General features: G+C 50.3%; 8 protein-coding genes across 8 annotated transcripts; 4 read left to right on the top strand and 4 right to left on the bottom strand.

The window, feature by feature from the left end:
- Positions 1-456: 456 nt before the first annotated feature.
- BGZ61DRAFT_535203 (ankyrin repeat-containing domain protein) lies at positions 457-2,241 on the bottom strand (the record flags this gene model as incomplete). The annotated part of the gene is made up of 1 exon (XM_046254247.1): positions 457-2,241. One exon carries the CDS (start codon positions 2,239-2,241, stop codon positions 457-459), a length of 1,785 nt encoding a protein of 594 aa, XP_046101714.1.
- A 1,402-nt stretch (positions 2,242-3,643) lies between these two features.
- Positions 3,644-5,071, bottom strand: BGZ61DRAFT_425123 (C2H2 type zinc-finger-domain-containing protein). Its single transcript, XM_046243635.1, has 2 exons — positions 4,804-5,071; positions 3,644-4,746 (listed from the first exon to the last, which is right to left on the bottom strand). The coding sequence occupies exons 1-2, from the start codon at positions 5,049-5,051 to the stop codon at positions 3,858-3,860; spliced, it is 1,137 nt and encodes a 378-aa protein (XP_046101715.1). The 5' UTR covers positions 5,052-5,071; the 3' UTR covers positions 3,644-3,857.
- Positions 5,072-7,702: 2,631 nt separating this feature from the next.
- Positions 7,703-8,677, top strand: BGZ61DRAFT_456291 (uncharacterized protein). Its single transcript, XM_046246495.1, has 4 exons — positions 7,703-7,944; positions 8,035-8,119; positions 8,174-8,186; positions 8,248-8,677. Exons 1-4 carry the CDS (start codon positions 7,750-7,752, stop codon positions 8,417-8,419), a joined length of 465 nt encoding a protein of 154 aa, XP_046101716.1. The 5' UTR covers positions 7,703-7,749; the 3' UTR covers positions 8,420-8,677.
- A 602-nt stretch (positions 8,678-9,279) lies between these two features.
- BGZ61DRAFT_357753 (putative carbonyl reductase) lies at positions 9,280-10,326 on the bottom strand (the record flags this gene model as incomplete). The annotated part of the gene is made up of 5 exons (XM_046240907.1): positions 9,280-9,470; positions 9,526-9,842; positions 9,906-10,009; positions 10,067-10,222; positions 10,285-10,326. The coding sequence occupies 5 exons, from the start codon at positions 10,324-10,326 to the stop codon at positions 9,280-9,282; spliced, it is 810 nt and encodes a 269-aa protein (XP_046101717.1).
- A 359-nt stretch (positions 10,327-10,685) lies between these two features.
- BGZ61DRAFT_425128 (fungal-specific transcription factor domain-containing protein) lies at positions 10,686-12,701 on the top strand (the record flags this gene model as incomplete). The annotated part of the gene is made up of 7 exons (XM_046243636.1): positions 10,686-10,817; positions 10,881-11,114; positions 11,169-11,276; positions 11,324-11,607; positions 11,665-11,701; positions 11,848-12,056; positions 12,117-12,701. Exons 2-7 carry the CDS (start codon positions 11,105-11,107, stop codon positions 12,699-12,701), a joined length of 1,233 nt encoding a protein of 410 aa, XP_046101718.1. The 5' UTR covers positions 10,686-10,817; positions 10,881-11,104.
- Positions 12,702-13,835: 1,134 nt separating this feature from the next.
- Positions 13,836-14,236, top strand: BGZ61DRAFT_550731 (uncharacterized protein; the record flags this gene model as incomplete). The annotated part of the gene is made up of 1 exon (XM_046255478.1): positions 13,836-14,236. One exon carries the CDS (start codon positions 13,836-13,838, stop codon positions 14,220-14,222), a length of 387 nt encoding a protein of 128 aa, XP_046101719.1. The 3' UTR covers positions 14,223-14,236.
- A 325-nt stretch (positions 14,237-14,561) lies between these two features.
- On the top strand, positions 14,562-15,567 carry BGZ61DRAFT_358092 (uncharacterized protein; the record flags this gene model as incomplete). The annotated part of the gene is made up of 3 exons (XM_046240937.1): positions 14,562-14,959; positions 15,074-15,395; positions 15,478-15,567. The coding sequence occupies 3 exons, from the start codon at positions 14,562-14,564 to the stop codon at positions 15,565-15,567; spliced, it is 810 nt and encodes a 269-aa protein (XP_046101720.1).
- Positions 15,568-15,623: 56 nt separating this feature from the next.
- BGZ61DRAFT_456297 (uncharacterized protein) lies at positions 15,624-16,115 on the bottom strand. The gene has a single exon (XM_046246496.1). The coding sequence runs from the start codon at positions 16,063-16,065 to the stop codon at positions 15,817-15,819; it is 249 nt and encodes an 82-aa protein (XP_046101721.1). The 5' UTR covers positions 16,066-16,115; the 3' UTR covers positions 15,624-15,816.
- Positions 16,116-17,315: the final 1,200 nt, after the last annotated feature.

Consider the following 17,315-nt stretch of genomic DNA (forward strand, 5'->3'; position numbering starts at 1 on the left):
GTTCAACAATCCCATCTATTTGAACGTCGCTCCTGGTTTAGTTGGTTCCCAATAGGATGGCGAGGCTGAGGAGCAGAAGAGGGAGCTTGTCAAAGAAGCCTTCGCTGATGAGTTTATTGCCAAACTTCCCGAAGTGGGCATACCAATCTGACGGTATCGGCGAGGGCTCATGATTAATTATAGGGCTATGATACGAGTGTTGGTGACAGCGGTGCTAGACTCTCTGGTGGCCACCGCCAACGAATTACCATCGCCCGATCGCATTATTACTTTAATGAAGGGGCAAGTCGTCAAGTCAAGCACACACGACAGATTGATGGCTATAGACGGTGGTGTTTCCGCCGGACTTGTCAACGCCCAGGCTCTTTCTCAGCGATCCGGCCGAAACGATGGCGCTGATATACTAATTGACAAACTACGCCACAAGATCCGAGACTCCTTACATTCAGTTTCTAGTTACATCACACAACACTGATCTCCCTCGTCCTTCCAGAGATCCTCATCCTTCAGGTCCTTGGTCACCTCAGAAAGGGGATCTCCAGCAGCGACAAGGCAGTCAACACACTGCTGGCCGCCACGGATGATCCGGGCAAGGTCGGCAGCTGTGAAACCGCTGATATCAAACTCCTCGCCATCCACACGCTTTGGCTGTGGACCTCCAACTACCTTCTTGCCCACTTCGGCGCCGCTGTCGAGAAGCAGACGGATGACGTCCAGGTGGTGGTATCGAGCAGCAAAGTGCAGCGGGGTCCATCCGGCGCCATCAAGAGCTTCTCTGTCGGCGCCTAAAGTAAGGAGTTCCTTGGCGCAGGCTGTCTGACCCTTGAAGGCAGCAAAGTGCAGAGGTCTTCGGCCGTCGTAGATGGACGCCTCGATGTTAGCACCCAGGGTGGAAACAAGCATGCGTATCGTCTCAGGGGAGTTACCGTAGCCCGAGGCATTGATAAGAGCCGTGTACCCCTGGTTGTCGTGCCCGTCTACAGCGATGCCTGCCTCCTCCACGAGCCAACGGCACAAATCTGCTGCCCCAGCCGCCCCTGCAAGGTGGAGAGCGTTGACGTCTTCAAAGGGACCAACGGCCGCCTTGACATCGGCCCCATGGCTCGCAAGGAGCTTGGCCGCCTCGACGTTATGGGCCAAGACAGAGAGCAACAGCGGAGTCTTTCCTTGGCCAGTGGCTCTAGTCGCGTCGGCGCCATGGTCCAACAGATACTCAATGACATCGAGCTTCCCATCATCGTCGGCATTCTTGCAAGCGAACAGCAATGGTGTAAACCCTTTCTCGTAGTCTGGCACGACCTCGCCCTCGAGGACAGGATCCACTAGAGAGCCCGCCTCGACCAGCGCTGCCACGAGATTCCGGCGGCCTCGCTCAGCGGCATGATGGATTGGCAGCCGACCGACCTTGTCACGCATCGACAGACAGGCGGTCCCGCCTGGTTTGCTGAGCAACAGCTTGCAAATCTCTTCCTTTCCACCTTGGACAGCGACAAGGAGCGGCGTGCCTGCCACTGCATCATTAATATCAATACGGGCGCCGCTTTCGAGGAGCAGCACGGCCACTGGCATATTATCGCCGTATCCGCAGGCGTGGTGAAGGGGCGTGACGTCCAACTCCTTGTCTTGCTTCTTGAGATCTAATTCTTGGCTGGTTGCAAGTTTGTATGTGGTGCCGAGAACCGCTCCAATGTTCTGGCCACATGTGCAGCCATCATCGTGATCATGGGCATGCTCATGGTCGTGAGGCTCTCCAGTTGCGTCTGGTTGTCTCTTTGTGATGGGCCTTTGGTCTGCACTTGGATTGGTACCAAGCTCAATGAGAACTTTGGCAATTTCGAGAGAAATGGCGTTGTTCCACCTCGCACATTGATGCAGGCCGGTCCATCCATTCTCAGCCTTAGCATTCACATCGGCGCCATGTGTGGCGAGCAATCGAACGCATTCGGGGGCTTGCTTCGCTTCCTCATCCACGGCCGCCACGGAGATGAGTTCGAGGAGCGGCGTGTAACCTTGATCGGGGTCGCTGATGTTGAGATTGAGTCCGGGGTTTTGGTTGAGGATGTCACGAATTTGGGCTATGTTGATGTCCCTACAGGCTTCCCGAAGCTGCACGTAACACTCCGGCTCGGAAGCTTCGTTGGTCTCTTCCGTTGTCGGAACATCATCGCTCAAAGTCTCCCGAACTGTAGATGCCCGTGTGTCATGGATGACAGCAGTCTGCTGATCCTGTTTCTCGGACATATTGACGTGGTCGGAAATGCAAAATGTTGCGAAAAAAGGGTCGAGTAGGTCTGAAAATGGAGGATAAAGCAACAGTGTGGATTTGTCAAGAATCTTTATTTCTCATCAGCGACAAGTTCCAAGTATATGTATTGCCGCCTATCAGCTGGTGTGGTGCTACTTGTATTTCATTTTTCGGGTTTGCGACAGCTGCCTAGAGCTGAAGCCAGCAGATACACTAGGGGTCTGTTAGTTAGTTCGCAAATAGAACGCCATACTGCTGGCTTAACATCAACCAGTCGTTTGGCATATTTAGAGCTGTGCACTGGTTATAATTAGCCACCGTCGCCAAGCTGATGGTGGAGAGGGCTGCAATGAGTTCAGCCACATAATTAACACAGCATTTGGTTGGGTCGATGCCTAACCAACGTGCTGAGACATTTTCGCCTTGACCCAATTGTGGCAGTTCAGGATGGCTGCTGTACCCCCCGAATTGGACTTGTTGGCTGGGGGGCTTGGGTCCGGCGTTTCCATTAAAGCCACTTATTCTGCTTTGATTCCTCTCTGTCGTCGTCCATTCCGATCTCCTCAAAATGCCCTGTGTCCTGAATTCCAGTGCGTTTGAAGCCGACGAGCCTACTCTACGTCGAAAGTGTTTACGGCCTCGGGCAGTATGAACGTGTAGTCTTCCATTTCGAATTGCATCATCCGAACTAAGTTTAAGGGTCTGTTCGAGCTGAATGAGTTCCCGAAAGTCGGCTTGCTTAGCGGCTCAGCCGCAAATGGGCCAAACTAGATACTGATTGATGTACGTACTTCTTATTTTCTCAGCCTTCAAATTCTGGAACATCCGTGAAATCGGGATATTGTCAGGCCGATAACAGGCTCAGCTTACGCCCAAGGCTGACCACTCATTACAGTCGGAACCAGTAATCGTAACAACTTCGGGTCCATCTTCTCCATCCAGCAAACCACTGATTGTGGCGCCGAGTTTTACTGTTTACCGGCAGTAGATGATTAATAATTCCATCATAACCAAATTACAAGCTGTCGACGCACCTACTAACAGACAGATAGCCAAACTGGCTCTCCCACTAGCCGCACGGTACGTCACCACCGATTGAACCTGATCAACCTCGAAAAAACCCACGCGTTATCGAACGGTGTCAAACGACGGAAGACAAGAACTCCCTCCCAATATTTTATCCCCGCTTTGCGATAAACTTGCGCGGGATCCATGCCTACTACAAGAGGAAATGATTGCCTTCATTCGTAGGGAGTTCGGCGCACGAGTACCCGTTTTGGCATAAGCAGGGCGTTCTGAAGGGAACTCCACATGGAGAATATGACACGAAATGTTGCCGAGCAGCGCAATTCAGACATTCGAGACGACCACATACATGGCGGATGGTTTCTTGATTCTCCCCAACTAATTTACGTCGACAAAAGCGGGTGCGACAGGAGCATTAGCAATAAGAATAATGGGTGGGATAAGAAATTTGTTACACCGGTTCAAATGAAGCGAATAAACTGTTGCTCAAGGCTCCGAATCCTCCGCATCGCTGCTACTTGACCGAGCCGCCGCCAGTACCTAGACCTGGGGCCAGTTGAACCTGAATATGGAAGCTGGCTCTACCCTAGAATTTTCGACCTATCCGACTATCGCCACTATCCAGTCTGAAATGCTTGGTCAAAATTGTGTTGTTGGCTCGTTCCAGCCTCCCTCGCTTCCGCTCCTCCTCCTTGTGCTGTGCTCGATCACCGGCGATTCTCAACTTGGACAGTTGCGCGGCAAGTATGGCCACACTGCTGTGCACGATTTCGCCGCTTCCGTTCCCTCCCCGTTGGGCGACTTCGAGACCAGGAGTCGAGGAGGTCTTTGGGTGTTCGTTGAACGAGTGTGCATCCCGGTCTGGTGTTGCTCGGCGAGCGGCTCGAGGTTCTTGGATGTCGAGATTCTTCCGATTTGAGATGAGCTTGCCTGACGGTAGGCGCACCAGCATGCTGTCGTCACGTTGCGCTTGCTCAATCACGACATTTTCAGATTGTGGCAGTTCGTAGAATTCCTCGGTGTCTGGGGAAATGTCGAACCGACAATGCCCCTTGGCCACCATGTGCTGCTGGACGCCCTCGACGGTGCTCCGCCGCGTGCCGCAGCATATGCATTCTTGATAGCCGTAGATGACAAAGTGTAGGTACCACACGACCGTCTCGAGGTCAACGGCTAGGCAATCTTGAAACGGCACGCTGAAGCCGTGTACCGCGGCCATGTGCGTCATGCTGTCGTCCAACATGCCAGATTCTTGCGGGCAGAAGAGGCATTTGCCAGGAACAAAATCCGGTGCTGATGGTCCGTCTTCCGGGTCGCTGTCGACGTATTGGTCTTGGTCAGAACCAACATCAGGTTCACTCCTCCGAGCGCGTGACGGTGCTGCGCTTTTTGTTTCCTCTGCATCTGTTGAGGGAGGTGGTGGCGCCAATGTGACACTTCCGGGCTCCGCGACCTTCAATTGGAGCTTGTAAACGCTGCGATCAACCATCAGCTTGAAATGCATCTCGGCCCAGGGGCAAAAAAAGACTTACTGCCCATCGCTTTTGACATGCGCTCGCCACGTTTGTAGGCCACGCAATTCCACGTTGCAGAGTCTGCAGAAGGAAGGGGCTTGCGCGATACTCAGGGACGGCTGGTCCACGATGACGCCCGTGTCCGTCACTGTGTCCGACATGGTGGCTGTAAGTGCTGGTATGGGCGTGGTGTTGTGAGTCTCGAGGCTTTTCAGATTGGGTATCGTTACTGGAGAAGTTATTATGTTAGTGTTTAAGTCAAACATATCACGGGCGAGTGCGACAGATGATTAAATAAGTCGATAAATTCACAGCCGTCCTTTCAGCGTGGTATTCTACGTGTCGCCACAGTGAGGCGGCTGATGAATCTGGTCTAGTCCCAGTCTCACAGGCGCACAATCTCCGCTGTGGCTGGACAATGTGACTCAGCTCAAGTGTGTGACGAGCCCCTGAAGTCATTTTCCTTCTGCTGCGGGGTAACAATCGATTGGCTTGTCTGGCTGTGAAGCGTGATACGCACTGCACTATTATATGGGTCGAAATGAGTCGAAATGAGCCAGCACCGTCACAGAAAGTTGACTCACCGAGGTGTACTCCGTACTGTACAGCAACATGCCAAAGGTTTCCCGCATTTCAGCCCCCATACTTTCCCCTCATTACTGTAGATCTTCCTTTTCTGGGTGGGCCTGACGGGCACCCAGTGGGGCGCTATGGGTGCCTATGGGTACTAAAAGATAAGCTCACTAGGTACTGAAAGATAAGAAAGATTACCCTATAGCTACTTTATCAGACTATTCTGCACTACCCAGAAATAATAAGAATTTTAATTTTTTTAATTTTAAAAGAAGATATATAAAATCAACATATAATAGAAAATTTTATTATTTTCAAATTGCATTATATAATTAATTGCTTTTTCTGCTCAATTATTAATTATATTTTTATTATTCAGTATTGTCTATTTTTAGTTTTAGCTTTTTACCTATGCATATTTTACACCTCATACATAGACACGAGGCGACACCAGCTAGGTAGCCTATTTGAATTATAGCGTTAAATTTGGACTTTGAGAAAGACGCATCTCCGGGATACAGGTTACCAAAGGGCTCAAAAGGAATCAGGAAGCCGTGCATACGGTCGCCAATGCCACCAAGGGAATCCAGTGGTATGACCGCCCAGCTTGGGGAATTGATAAGAGGACTTTGATCTTGTGGTAGATTTTGCGACTGTCCCTGTGACTGTCCTTGTTCGACTTAATAGCGACAAACCCGAGGACCGGGATGGGAAATGAGTATAACATCCAAACTGATACAGTCGATATACCGAAGTTGGTCCATTTGGTTTAGTGAAGGCACCGAGACGTGGTCTGCTTGCAGTATGGCCCAGAGCTGGGGAGCGGACAAGGTCTCGGGGCCTGCTAAGTGGCTGCGACAGATAGCGGAAATTCCTATCCATGGCAGACATGAGCATCTTCGCCTCCAACGCTTTCCCAGACAATTAACACCATATTGTAGCTCAACTAAGCCGCAATGTCGTTGTTGATGCTAATTGGAGTGCGTTTGGTATAGCATCCTGGATCGGAGCAGGGAGCAAAGCAGAGTGAAGGTCGCTTTCGAGCCCGTCTCCCAGGCCAAGTCTACAAATTTTTGCTCTGTGTGGGATCAAAAGCACTCTTGGCATTTCCCCGCCCCAAAGTGTTCATCTGTCAGCCCCAAATCGGTACGAACTAGAATCTCTCCGTCATGCCGTAGAAGCCAACGGTGACTTCAATGACCCCTATTGGCAGGACGTCCACGATAACTTTAGTCGCGACGAAGCCAGTGACTGCCTATCTGGACTGGCAGCTTAACATATAGGTAGTCTAAATATCACCGCTCTCTAGTAGATCGCCGAGCTCCGTATATACCATGCTGATTACCAAGCTTGGCCCAAAGGGGCTGTCTTGATGCATATTCTTTTCAAAAATGGCCCCACCGTTGTCTGATCCTGCTGCAACGCCTTCCATCATCAAGTCTTCAACTCAGTCTCCTTGGGCAGTTTCTGACACCAGGTTGGAAACTTGGTAAGCTTCCCTGACCGCTTCTTTAATTCTCGGATTTCGTGTTACCAATCGATTGAGCGTGTGGATAACCGGTGACAGCGAGTAAGCAATAGCAGATATGCCACCGCTTGTCTTTTCCCCAACCTGCGCTTTGTTGTTCTTCTAAACCCACGGCTACATCGGCTTCTCATCGGGAGGGTCGCCGAATCTTATTCAGTGGCAAGATCACACTGAAGCTAAAAGAGAATAAGAATGTTGAGGACGGTGCCGGATTGAGACAGGCTTCCCATATTAGCCTAATTAACATCCACAATCTCACCTCTCAATTCCTCCCTCATGAATCTCCGCAAATCTCTAACTGTAACCGGAGTTAATGACGACAGAAGTGGAGTACCGGCAGTCTGGCTTACTTCGTATCCCCCCCGCTCTATACCAATAATAACCAAAGTGCCGATTGAATACGAGCTGACTTGAATCAATACGTAAGGGAGAAAGCATGGTCTCACGATGCACGGGCGGTCGGGTGGGCGGTCGGATATCATGGGGCTTGAAAGAAAGGACGGTCGGGCTGGATACGCGGTCGATTCTTCACCGACTTGCTCAGAAAGTAAACATTAGCGTCGATGGGTTACGCATTCGGCATAGCACCTTTCCCTTTTCCATCCCCTAATCCAGCAAATGTCACGAGACAAAGCTTCTCTAGAGAATACGAACAGGTCATACTCGTATAGGCAATAACATGGTGCGACTAGTGCAGCGGGGCTCGTATTCACTTCAACCATGTCATAGCGGGTCGCCGGACTTGTTGAGAGGTTGATCTGCAAACCTCGTATGTTATAAGGCAGCTCTTACCCAGCTGTACTCTTCACTCCAGCACATCTTACTACTTCCCTCTCAAGCAGTACAACAGTAAAATCATCACCATGAAGTTCAGCGTTCTCACCACCCTCACCGCCATGCTCGGTAGCGCCGCTGCGGCCAACCAGGCTATTGTCATCAACGACTGCTCTACCGCCATCTATGTCCAGTCTTATCCCTACAACGGCGCAGCGCCAGGCCCCTTGACTACCGTCAAGCCTGGTCAGCGATTCTCCGAAAACTTGCTCGCCAGTGGCTCGGTTCGTTGATTTCTTACCGCTGCTTTGAGATCTTTTTACTCTTAGCACACAAGTTGGAACGACGGTTAACCCGTTATTTTTACAATTTAGACTGTTAAGATCGCCACCACCAAGACCCTTACCAACCCGCTCTTCTTTGGTTATTCGTCTACCTCTAAGCCCGACTATGTTTACTGTAAGTTCACTCCCCTGCTCACGTTTATGTGCCGATTCTGACATTCCTCTCTAGATGAGTTCAGCACGTAAGTTGATATTCTTACTGTTCGGTTGAACGCCCCTTGGCGTATGATGCTAACTTGCTAGTCAATTCGGCAACCCCTTCGCTAACCAGCACAACATCCTGAGCCCTGGTGCCGGCTGCGAGAAGTTCGACTGCGCTGCGAACGACGCCAAGTGCTACAGCACTCCCAGCATGAAGAAGGTCTACGGTTGCCCCAGCCCTGTCAATGTGTACGCCAAGGTCTGCGCCAAGTAAAGGGCGAGTCCCAAAAATGCAGCTGCTCTGGGTGCAGTTAATTATGCCGTTCGCACGACTGGCACCTCAGGATCATGGGGTGAGTCCATTGGAGAAGAAACAATTATTTTCAAAAGACTTGTGTGGAGCACTCGTGCCGATAGCAACGTATATATTCACAAACGTATATTATTCTGGATTGTCCCATTCGCCTTTTTGACACTGTGCCGCAGTGGAACGTGTTGTCTTATGAGATGACGAATTTTCCAAACTCACCAACAGTTGGTGAAGTGATACGCCACCAGAACGACCCTTCCTAGTTTGTCTCAAGTCCGTGAGGGTGTAAAAAAGGTTGACCAATATGCAGCAGCGTCGCGTCCATGTTGGCTAAGGGACATCCTCACGAGGCGTGGATCTGATACTGTATCGGGTTGATCGAGCGGGGCTCGCCAGAATGACGCACACCGCGGTTGTGTGGTTATTTCTAATTGAGGCTTTACTGACAGTTGCAAAGAATTTAGGAAATGGTAAACCCCAATAGACTGTGAGCAGTGTGCGTTAAACTACTGTATCAGGTGTCTCTAACGTGGTGTAATGCCTTCCGGAGGGCCTGAGCCCACAACTTTTAAATCTGTATGGGAATAATATTTCGTCACCGTGAATACACCTATGTACAAGGCTGCGTATTATTGAGAACGTGCCACGCCGCCCTCCTCTGAACGACGCCGCGATCCAACACCCTGCCAATCTTCATGCAGGCTGCCCTGCTTCTCGGGACAGAATATTGATAGTAAGCATTTTTTTCATTAACGTGAATCTATGAAAAATAAATCTATATAAAAACGTTTTCAATAAGCCTTAACGCTTCTTAGTATAGATTCTCAAAGGTATGGCTTTTTCTCTGTGTGTGAGATAAAGACGCCTGCATAACCACCGTCAACAGTAGCCTTATTCACGAGAGCCAAGACCGACTCGACGCTGACGTCTAGCTTGGCAGGTCCTTGGAAGGTGGGTGAATAGTCCTTGAACTTTTGAAACATAGCCATAGCCAACTTTCCTTCCTCCTCGGTTTCTATCTAAACGTCAGCAAAAAGCACACCATTTTAGTTGTTCAGACGACTACATACCGATCTGCAGACTGCCGGTGTCTACCGCACCAGGGCAAATTGCCATGACAAGGACGCCCTTCTCACGGTAGACGGCACTGAACTTGGCAACGGCCATATTCAGAGCTGCCTTACTCATTGAATAAGCCACGGCTTGATATATATCGGCCTTGAGTGTCATCTCAGTGTCCGAGATACCGGTGGAGATGGCAATCACTTTCTTTGCACGACCCTTCAAAATCAGGGGCATGAAAATACTGAATAGGTGGACGGGGCCGATGGTGTTGACTCGGAAGTGTTCGATCAAATCTTCTTCCAGTGCCTTTGGATCCTGGATCCTGTGGAAGAATTAGTCTCAAATAACTATACCAGGGACTTTTATCCTCCCACCGAGAACCTACAGAGTATCAAGGCCGACCAAGGCAGTCTTAGCTTGAAGCGCGGCACAGGCGATGATATAATCAAGGGTGCCGTTTGTTTTCTCCGAAACAACTTGGGCTGCTTTCTAGAAAACCTTTGAGTCAGTTTCCACCTCAGTATGACGGACCACTCGCTCGCTTACCTTCAATGCATCCGGGTCCGTAGTGTCGGCCTGAATAATGTAGATATTGCTCCGTCCGATTTCAGCGGCAACCTTGGCCTCGACGGCGGCTTTGTTGCGGACGAGCCCGAAGACGGAGTTGGCTGGGTTTTCAGAGAGCTGGCGGAGAAGCTCGAACTACATGACGGATTCTTTGTATTAGTGATGAGTCTTGTCCATGAAGCAGGATGAGAGCGTACGCCAATGCCACGAGAGACTCCCGAAATCACGTAGGAGGACATTGTAACTGAAATTTTATCGTGTATAAAAGTGAGATTGATTGACTGTAGGATGATTCTAAGACGTCGTTCTAAGTGTTGACGAACCTGAAAGAGGAGCAATCGTGCGTGTACTTATATAGATTTGGACTCATCCTTGGATCCTTGTATGCTCGCTTTTCGACTTCAAATCTACCCCGCTCTTTGTTGGTATAATGTCAGCGGATGTGTGACCAGGGGTCCGCTGTAAACTACACGAAAGTTGCCGTTCTTCTGAATGCAGACGATGCGCGGGCATTAATAAGCCGAGGTGCGGGAGTAGTGCGGGCTTTATAAGCGGTTTCAGCCGCCCCTTGGAATCCCCCGGCCGGCGCATTTGTCATCTCGGTGCCAAAGGAGAAAACTGGCAACTTTTTGTGTGAAATGCTGAACAATTCTCAGCTTACACACTCAAGACGTTGGAGGGAACTTCACTTGGGACGTCATGCATGTGAATCAGTGCTGGGCTTGCAGAGGTATGCTATTGGTTCCGGTCCAAGTGACATGTATCGAGGGGGCCAGTTACTGACGCGCGACAGACTCCAGAGCAGTGTGCAATCGCGTCCGCCCCCGTTGTGCCAGGTGCGCTCGGTCGAATAGGCCATGTCATTATGGGTTGCGGCTGTCGTGGCCAAAGGGTATCAACAAGAAGCGGAGCTTGACCCATTCCGTGCACGATGTAGTTGGCACTGCAAAACGTTTCTCCCAGACGAGCTTTGTCAATGCGACATCATAAGATATCCAGCTCCATGACTACCTGCAGATGAATCAAGGTTTTACTCCCTCACAGACTTTGCCTGTCACTAAGCTAATACTCCAGCGAATAGGATTTGTTAGTCATACGGGATATGTCTTTCAAAGACTCGATCCGTCGATGGCCCTATCATGGCTCCCAACCAACCTAGGTTATGAGGACCGAGAACTTATTGATCACTGTAAATATAATACTAGTTGTAAAATCTTGCCAAGCTAACACGTGCAGTTATTTGTACGGCGTCGTCCACCCTGGCCATTTTCGAATCGGACAAGAACGAGTTCTTGAGCCTTTTGTTGCGTCTAGCTCTGTCAGATAGTTCACCGTCTTCTGTGGCGGTGTTACAATCGGCGTTGGCGCTTTCGTCGTTCCACCGGCATGGTCTGCAAGCATCGGTTTTTCGGTTCAAGGCGCGCGCTCTACGCACACTGATCATATCTAGCAAACACTGTGTTGAAAGTCCCACGGTCTTCCAACATATTGCGGCGAATATGATACTGTGCCACCTTGAGGTATGTTCAAGCATGGGTCTATGTCTTCTTTCGAACAACCACTCACCAGCGCTTCAGATGCTCGGAATGCCAAATACATTATCCCTATGGTTCTGTAAGTGACGTTTGGTCTATTTATTTCTACTTGCCCCGCCTAGAACGATAAATCTGGTCTACGGTGTTAGTTCTTCTGCTGCCTTTTCATGGGAATGGGTGGCCTGATTCTTCAAGGGCATTGCTAAACTGGATTCTAAATTCTAGGCCATTTGAGTGAAGCTAGAACTTTGATCGACAATGCAGGCCTTGACAGCCAAAGTTTTCAAGGCGAAGTTTCCAGACTTCTAGACTGGGTAGAGTATCATATGGTCATGAGCCGGTTTAGCCACCGACATTGGTATCTAAATGGAGAGTCTACCAGAGGAGTCAGAAATTTCGCATCTGTGGACCAGGAAACCTGCCACTCACGAAAGGTTAGGCTGAAGAATAGCAAGTTCATACGTGCACGGAATCATTTATCTAATATGAGACAGGTCAAAACAGCATCGCACTGTTCACATGAACTTCTTCGGCATTTATATAATATGTTCGACATGATTCGAAAACCAACAGACTCACTATACCACAGCGACGAATACGAAAATTCCTTGCGTTGCCTCGAAAACAAAATAACCAGTGTTGTCCCGTTAACACCAAAAGGTATACCTGATACTATGTCCGACTTGAGCACAGCCTGGGTGGCTACAATGGATCTTTTGAAGCTAGCCGCTCTAATTTACCTCAAAAGAGCATCGCGGAACTTTTCAGGAACCTCCCCTCAAATTGATGCCATGGTTGAGAAGGCCCATGTACTTCTTGACGATCTGGGGACCTTCAATCTGGCCTTTCCATTGCTGATTATTGGATGCGAGGCTCGGACAGATGAGCAGAGAATGAGGATTCTCGAGCATATTGAAAGAGCAATGAGAACCTCGACTTTGAGGAGTTTGCATGGACTGCAGAATATTCTCCAGCACATTTGGGTTCAGGACGACCTTGCGGTTGATTATGAGCTCGACTATTTAAAGAAGTTGGACGCTATAATATCTTCTTACCAGATTATGCCAAGTTATGTCTAATATAGGAAACTCTCAGATTTGGAATATGATAGATAATATGAGACCCGTTCTATGTGAAATTTTTTTTCTTTTGGATTCGGCTATACTTTGCGCCAGATCTCTATAAGACTCTTATTTGCTCGTGATATCATCTAAGTGTTTTATATTTATTTCCACATTTAGCATTACACCGCGTAGATTCGTCGACAAAGGGACCGTTCGATTTCTTTGGTCCGCTTTCGATTTCGTCAAAAAGCTCTTTGAGAGCTCGCTCCTGCTCCGCTGACTGAGGAGACATCTTGTAGAGCCAACCACATTGAGCAGGATAGCTAGCCATCTCCTTAGTGTCGTTCGGGTTGAGACGAGTATGGGAAGAAGAACTGCGTCGTGACTTTGCCGTGGCCTCAAAGTGAATCGCAGAACAAGGCAAGAGGGGAAGATTGGTATACCTGTAATGTCCCTAGGTACCTTGGGCCTATTCGGTGGTTGACTTGGTCATCACGGAGCGGACCCTTCGGAAGGTCCGAAATCGGATACATAATGTCCATTCTCGTTCGTGGCCATCGAGTGGCGGGGCTTTCTATTCGCTGCAATTGCGCCCCTATCTCTCGCCATGAATAATTATCTGCGCTAGTACTCCGTATTGCGACTGCCTTCAACTACTCGAAGCTGCTCGTTTCACTCTACTAAGGACGAGAGGAAATTCGGAGCAGGACGTGCTACCGGGGATTATCAAGCTACAAGATGGTTTCGGATCAACCTTGTTCTGTCGACGAGTCTTCCGCTCCGGCTGACTTTCTTGCCTTGTGGATGCTCAAGCTTGGACGTTCACTGCCCCTTGACTGCTAACTCGGATATGTTGAGTTGTGATTCCATCCTGCGGGAAACTTAAAGGAAGAACCTGGAGTGTTGCCCAGCAAGGGGGTTGGTCTTCATGGCTGACGACCCCCAAAAGCCCCCGACAGCTAGTGGCAATTGCCCTGGATGGTCCTGGACCCAGGAGCCTGATTGCTGGCTGGTTGCTCTTTTGGGCGCTGACGACCTGGCAGCGGGGCACAATTCTCTGGCGGGCACCGACGTAGGGCTTGTAGTCGGCTGGGAGTTTGACGTTGGCTGGGCGACAAAATAACCCGGGAATTCGCGACATGGGCTATGATGGCCAAGCCAGGCTCCCCGCATATCTGGAATGTCGTGGAAGACACTCTAGCCTTCTTCCAAGACACCATGACCAAGAACAAAGTCCTGGTCCAGGGTGTGACCCTCGCGATGGTAGGGGATGTGGTGGATGCCACGGGACCGAGGCGATTCACCAGGGGCATCATGAAGAGCATGGGGGAATCTTTCCATGTCAAGATGGAGGATTTCCACATCCTCTTGGAGCCAAAGCTCGTTGGAGACGTTCTCGTTGTACCGGGATACCTATGGGCTGCAGCTGCGAACAGCTATTGCGGCGTCTTAGACACCGCGCCTCCACCCTTGCTATCTCACCACTATGCTGGCTCATGGAAGAATGACAAGGGTGGCGGGACAGCGGAAGGTTGAAAGGGTCCGATCCCGAACATGTAGATGAATAATTCTCTTTTTTCCGTTCATACTAAAAATAATTACAAATCATGTAAAAGCTGAAGAACTATTCCCTATCGATCCCACCACTCCATCATCCTCCGCTCAGTTCAAAGCAGCGACAGCCCGAACTCCGCACCAGACACGGCTTGGGACTGCAAGCATTCAGGGACTACTAGATACTGTATATATGATGCAATTCATCCCCATCACTCACCTCACAGTTGCTTCCCAATCACAACAGCCGTCTCAATCTCATCCCCATCTCCCTATTTTTCAAAAGAAGAGAAAAAATACACTCCAAATCACTCCCACGAAATGGCGCCCTTCTACGCCATCATCTGCGGCGCAGGCCCCGGCCTTGGCCGCTCTGTCGCTCTCCGCTTCGCCCAAGCCTACCCCTTCGTCATCCTCCTCTCCCGCTCCCAGTCGTCCTATCAGCCCATCGTCGACGAGATCAACTCCAAGTCCATCACCCCCTCCGCAGACTCGGGTTCCAAAGCCACAACCACCCGTGCCATCGGCTTCTCGTCCGACGCATCCGACCCAGAGGCTGTGGCATCCGTGTTCGACAAGGTCAGAGCCGGCGCCGATGGCTTCCTGCCCCAGGATGCGAAGCTGGCCGTCGCCTTGTTCAATGTAAATGCGGGACTCGTCATGAAGCCGTTCCTTGAGACCAAGGTGGAGGACCTAGACTTTGGCCTGGCCATACCCGCGTGAGTTTCACTCCCACCTCCAGCAATCGACTTCCAACAAACGCCTCCCCCCTTCTATCGCCATCAGCATTGCCTCACAGCTTCAACTACTTACTCACCACCCCTGACATCCAGCCGCGGCCTCTACCTCTTCGCCCAGCAAGCCCTCCCCCTCCTCCAGACCTCCATCTCCGCCTCCCCTGTAAACCCGCCAACCCTCCTCATCACCGGCGCAACCGCCTCCCTCCGCGGCTCCGCCAAATTCGGCACCTTCGCCGCCGGAATGTTCGCCCAGCGAGCCCTCGGGCAGTCTCTGGCGCGCGAGTTCGGCCCAAAGGGCGTGCACGTCGCCCTGGCCGTCATCGACAGCGGCATCGACGGGCCTCGGATGCGCGCCATGCTCGGCGAGGACGCCAAGAAGGCGGTGGAAGAGGACAAAGTGATGAGTCCAGACGCTGTAGGTCCCACTCCTGTGAAGCTGGCGAGGAATGTTGAAGGGGTGGGAGATGTTGAGGAATCCTGTGCTGACGTGAGGATAGATTGCGGAGAGCCACTGGCACTTACACGCACAGCATCGGTCCTCCTGGACGCAGGAGCTCGACCTTCGCCCTTGGCAAGAGAAGTTCTGATCTCGCGAGCCGGTTCCAACACTGAGTTTGAGATTAAACCGATAAGTATAAGTAATGGGAAAGTCATATTCAAGTGCTGCCGTGCCAAACTGTCCGTTTTCCTTGTGATCCAACTCGATAAGCACCAACGCCAACATTGCCTGACCCCTTGGTGAACCCGCCGATACGAAAGATACAGGTAGGGAAGACAGAAAGAAAGCAAAATAATACTCTTTATGCAGGATCAAAACTACAAGCCACAGAAGTACATTACACCTCCGTCTCCACATCCGGCTTCCGCCCATCCAGCGACCCAAGGGTCCTCACCTTCCTCAGCGCATACTTGGCCTCGTCCTTCGCGAATTGCGCATTTTGCATCGGTCGCCACTGCACGTGTTTCGTAATGCCGTACATGTTGCTTCCATGTTCTGTCGGCCTTACGTATTCTGCATTCTTCATAGGGGCAAAAGTATACGCCGCTGTCTTCACAACGACTTCCGTTGATACCAGTGTCCTCATATGTTACTGACGAAGGCGTGAATGCGCAGTGACTGACCGAGGGTCTTGGGTTTCTGGGTTAGCGGCGGCAGCGGCTTCGGTGGAGTGACGATCTTTTGCTCCGCGATAAGCGATAAGCGACCAGGATTATCTTTCCGCCGCACACCGAAGATGAGACATTGTGCGCATCGGGAAATGGACTAATCGCCGAGCTCGCATACAAACCATTCGAGATCGGCAGGAGATTTTGGGGTGTCGCCGGCTTGACCGCAATTCAATTCCTCGCCATCACGATCAATCCTTCGAAGGCGCCCGCATCGCTTCTGCGTGTCGGCGTTGCGGTGGAGGGACAATGAGTCCTCTTGTCTGGTAAGCTCAGACTTCGACCCGCAAGCTCGATCGGCGCAAGACACACGGGCCTCACTTCCCAGCACCTAAACAACCTCACTACGAAACCCACGACCACCACTGCCATCATGCCGCCGCACCTCCACCCTCGCTCGCGAACCACCTCCACGCTCTTCGTCACGACCGTTCTCGCGAGTTTCCTTGTCGTCGGCCTCCCACACATCATGCCCTGCCCCGTCCCCACCGCGCGGCTCGCGGACGGAGAGGTCGTAGACGAGAACGGACGGAGGCGGCGGTGGAGGTCAAGGATGGGATTGTACAGTTCGGAGCAGGCGGTGAGGACGAGCGTGTACGAGGGAGGATAGTTTCGGAGAAGTGGAAGTGCCCTAGGCTTTATTGGAAGGATGTTAGACTTCAAAACTTGGTGTATACAGGGATCATATAGTCCGAGCTTTGAAGCCTGATTCCTTGAAGCCAGGCGCAAATGCTGATTGGTTATGGTTTAGGGTTTTCATATGGTGGTGATATGGGGGTTAGGGATGACGGGTGAGTTTCGAAAACAAAAGTTGTTCGGAACAGAGCAAAAATGATATAGATAATATAGCAAGAAAAATACAATTAAATAAACCTAATTCTATATTTTTTTCTATTCTGTAGAATAAGTTATTATAATTTAGAATATTTAATAGATTAAAGTTTAATAAGTTAGTTACTGATATAAGAAAAGTCTTAGTTTATATTTAATTTAATTAGGTAGAGTGTAATTCTACTTTAAAAGTCTTAGCTTATAATTAATTTAATTAAATATAGCATAGAGATAGAGTAACTTAGCTAAGTAGCTTTTTCCAATGAGTTGAAGCCTGTACTATAGAAATAAAAGAGTATCTTAGCTGAAAGAGGACAACGTTACTACCACCCTATAG

Source organism: Ilyonectria robusta (genome assembly GCF_021365365.1).
Source record: "Ilyonectria robusta strain PMI_751 chromosome Unknown BGZ61scaffold_16, whole genome shotgun sequence".
NCBI classification, from domain to species: domain Eukaryota; kingdom Fungi; phylum Ascomycota; class Sordariomycetes; order Hypocreales; family Nectriaceae; genus Ilyonectria; species Ilyonectria robusta.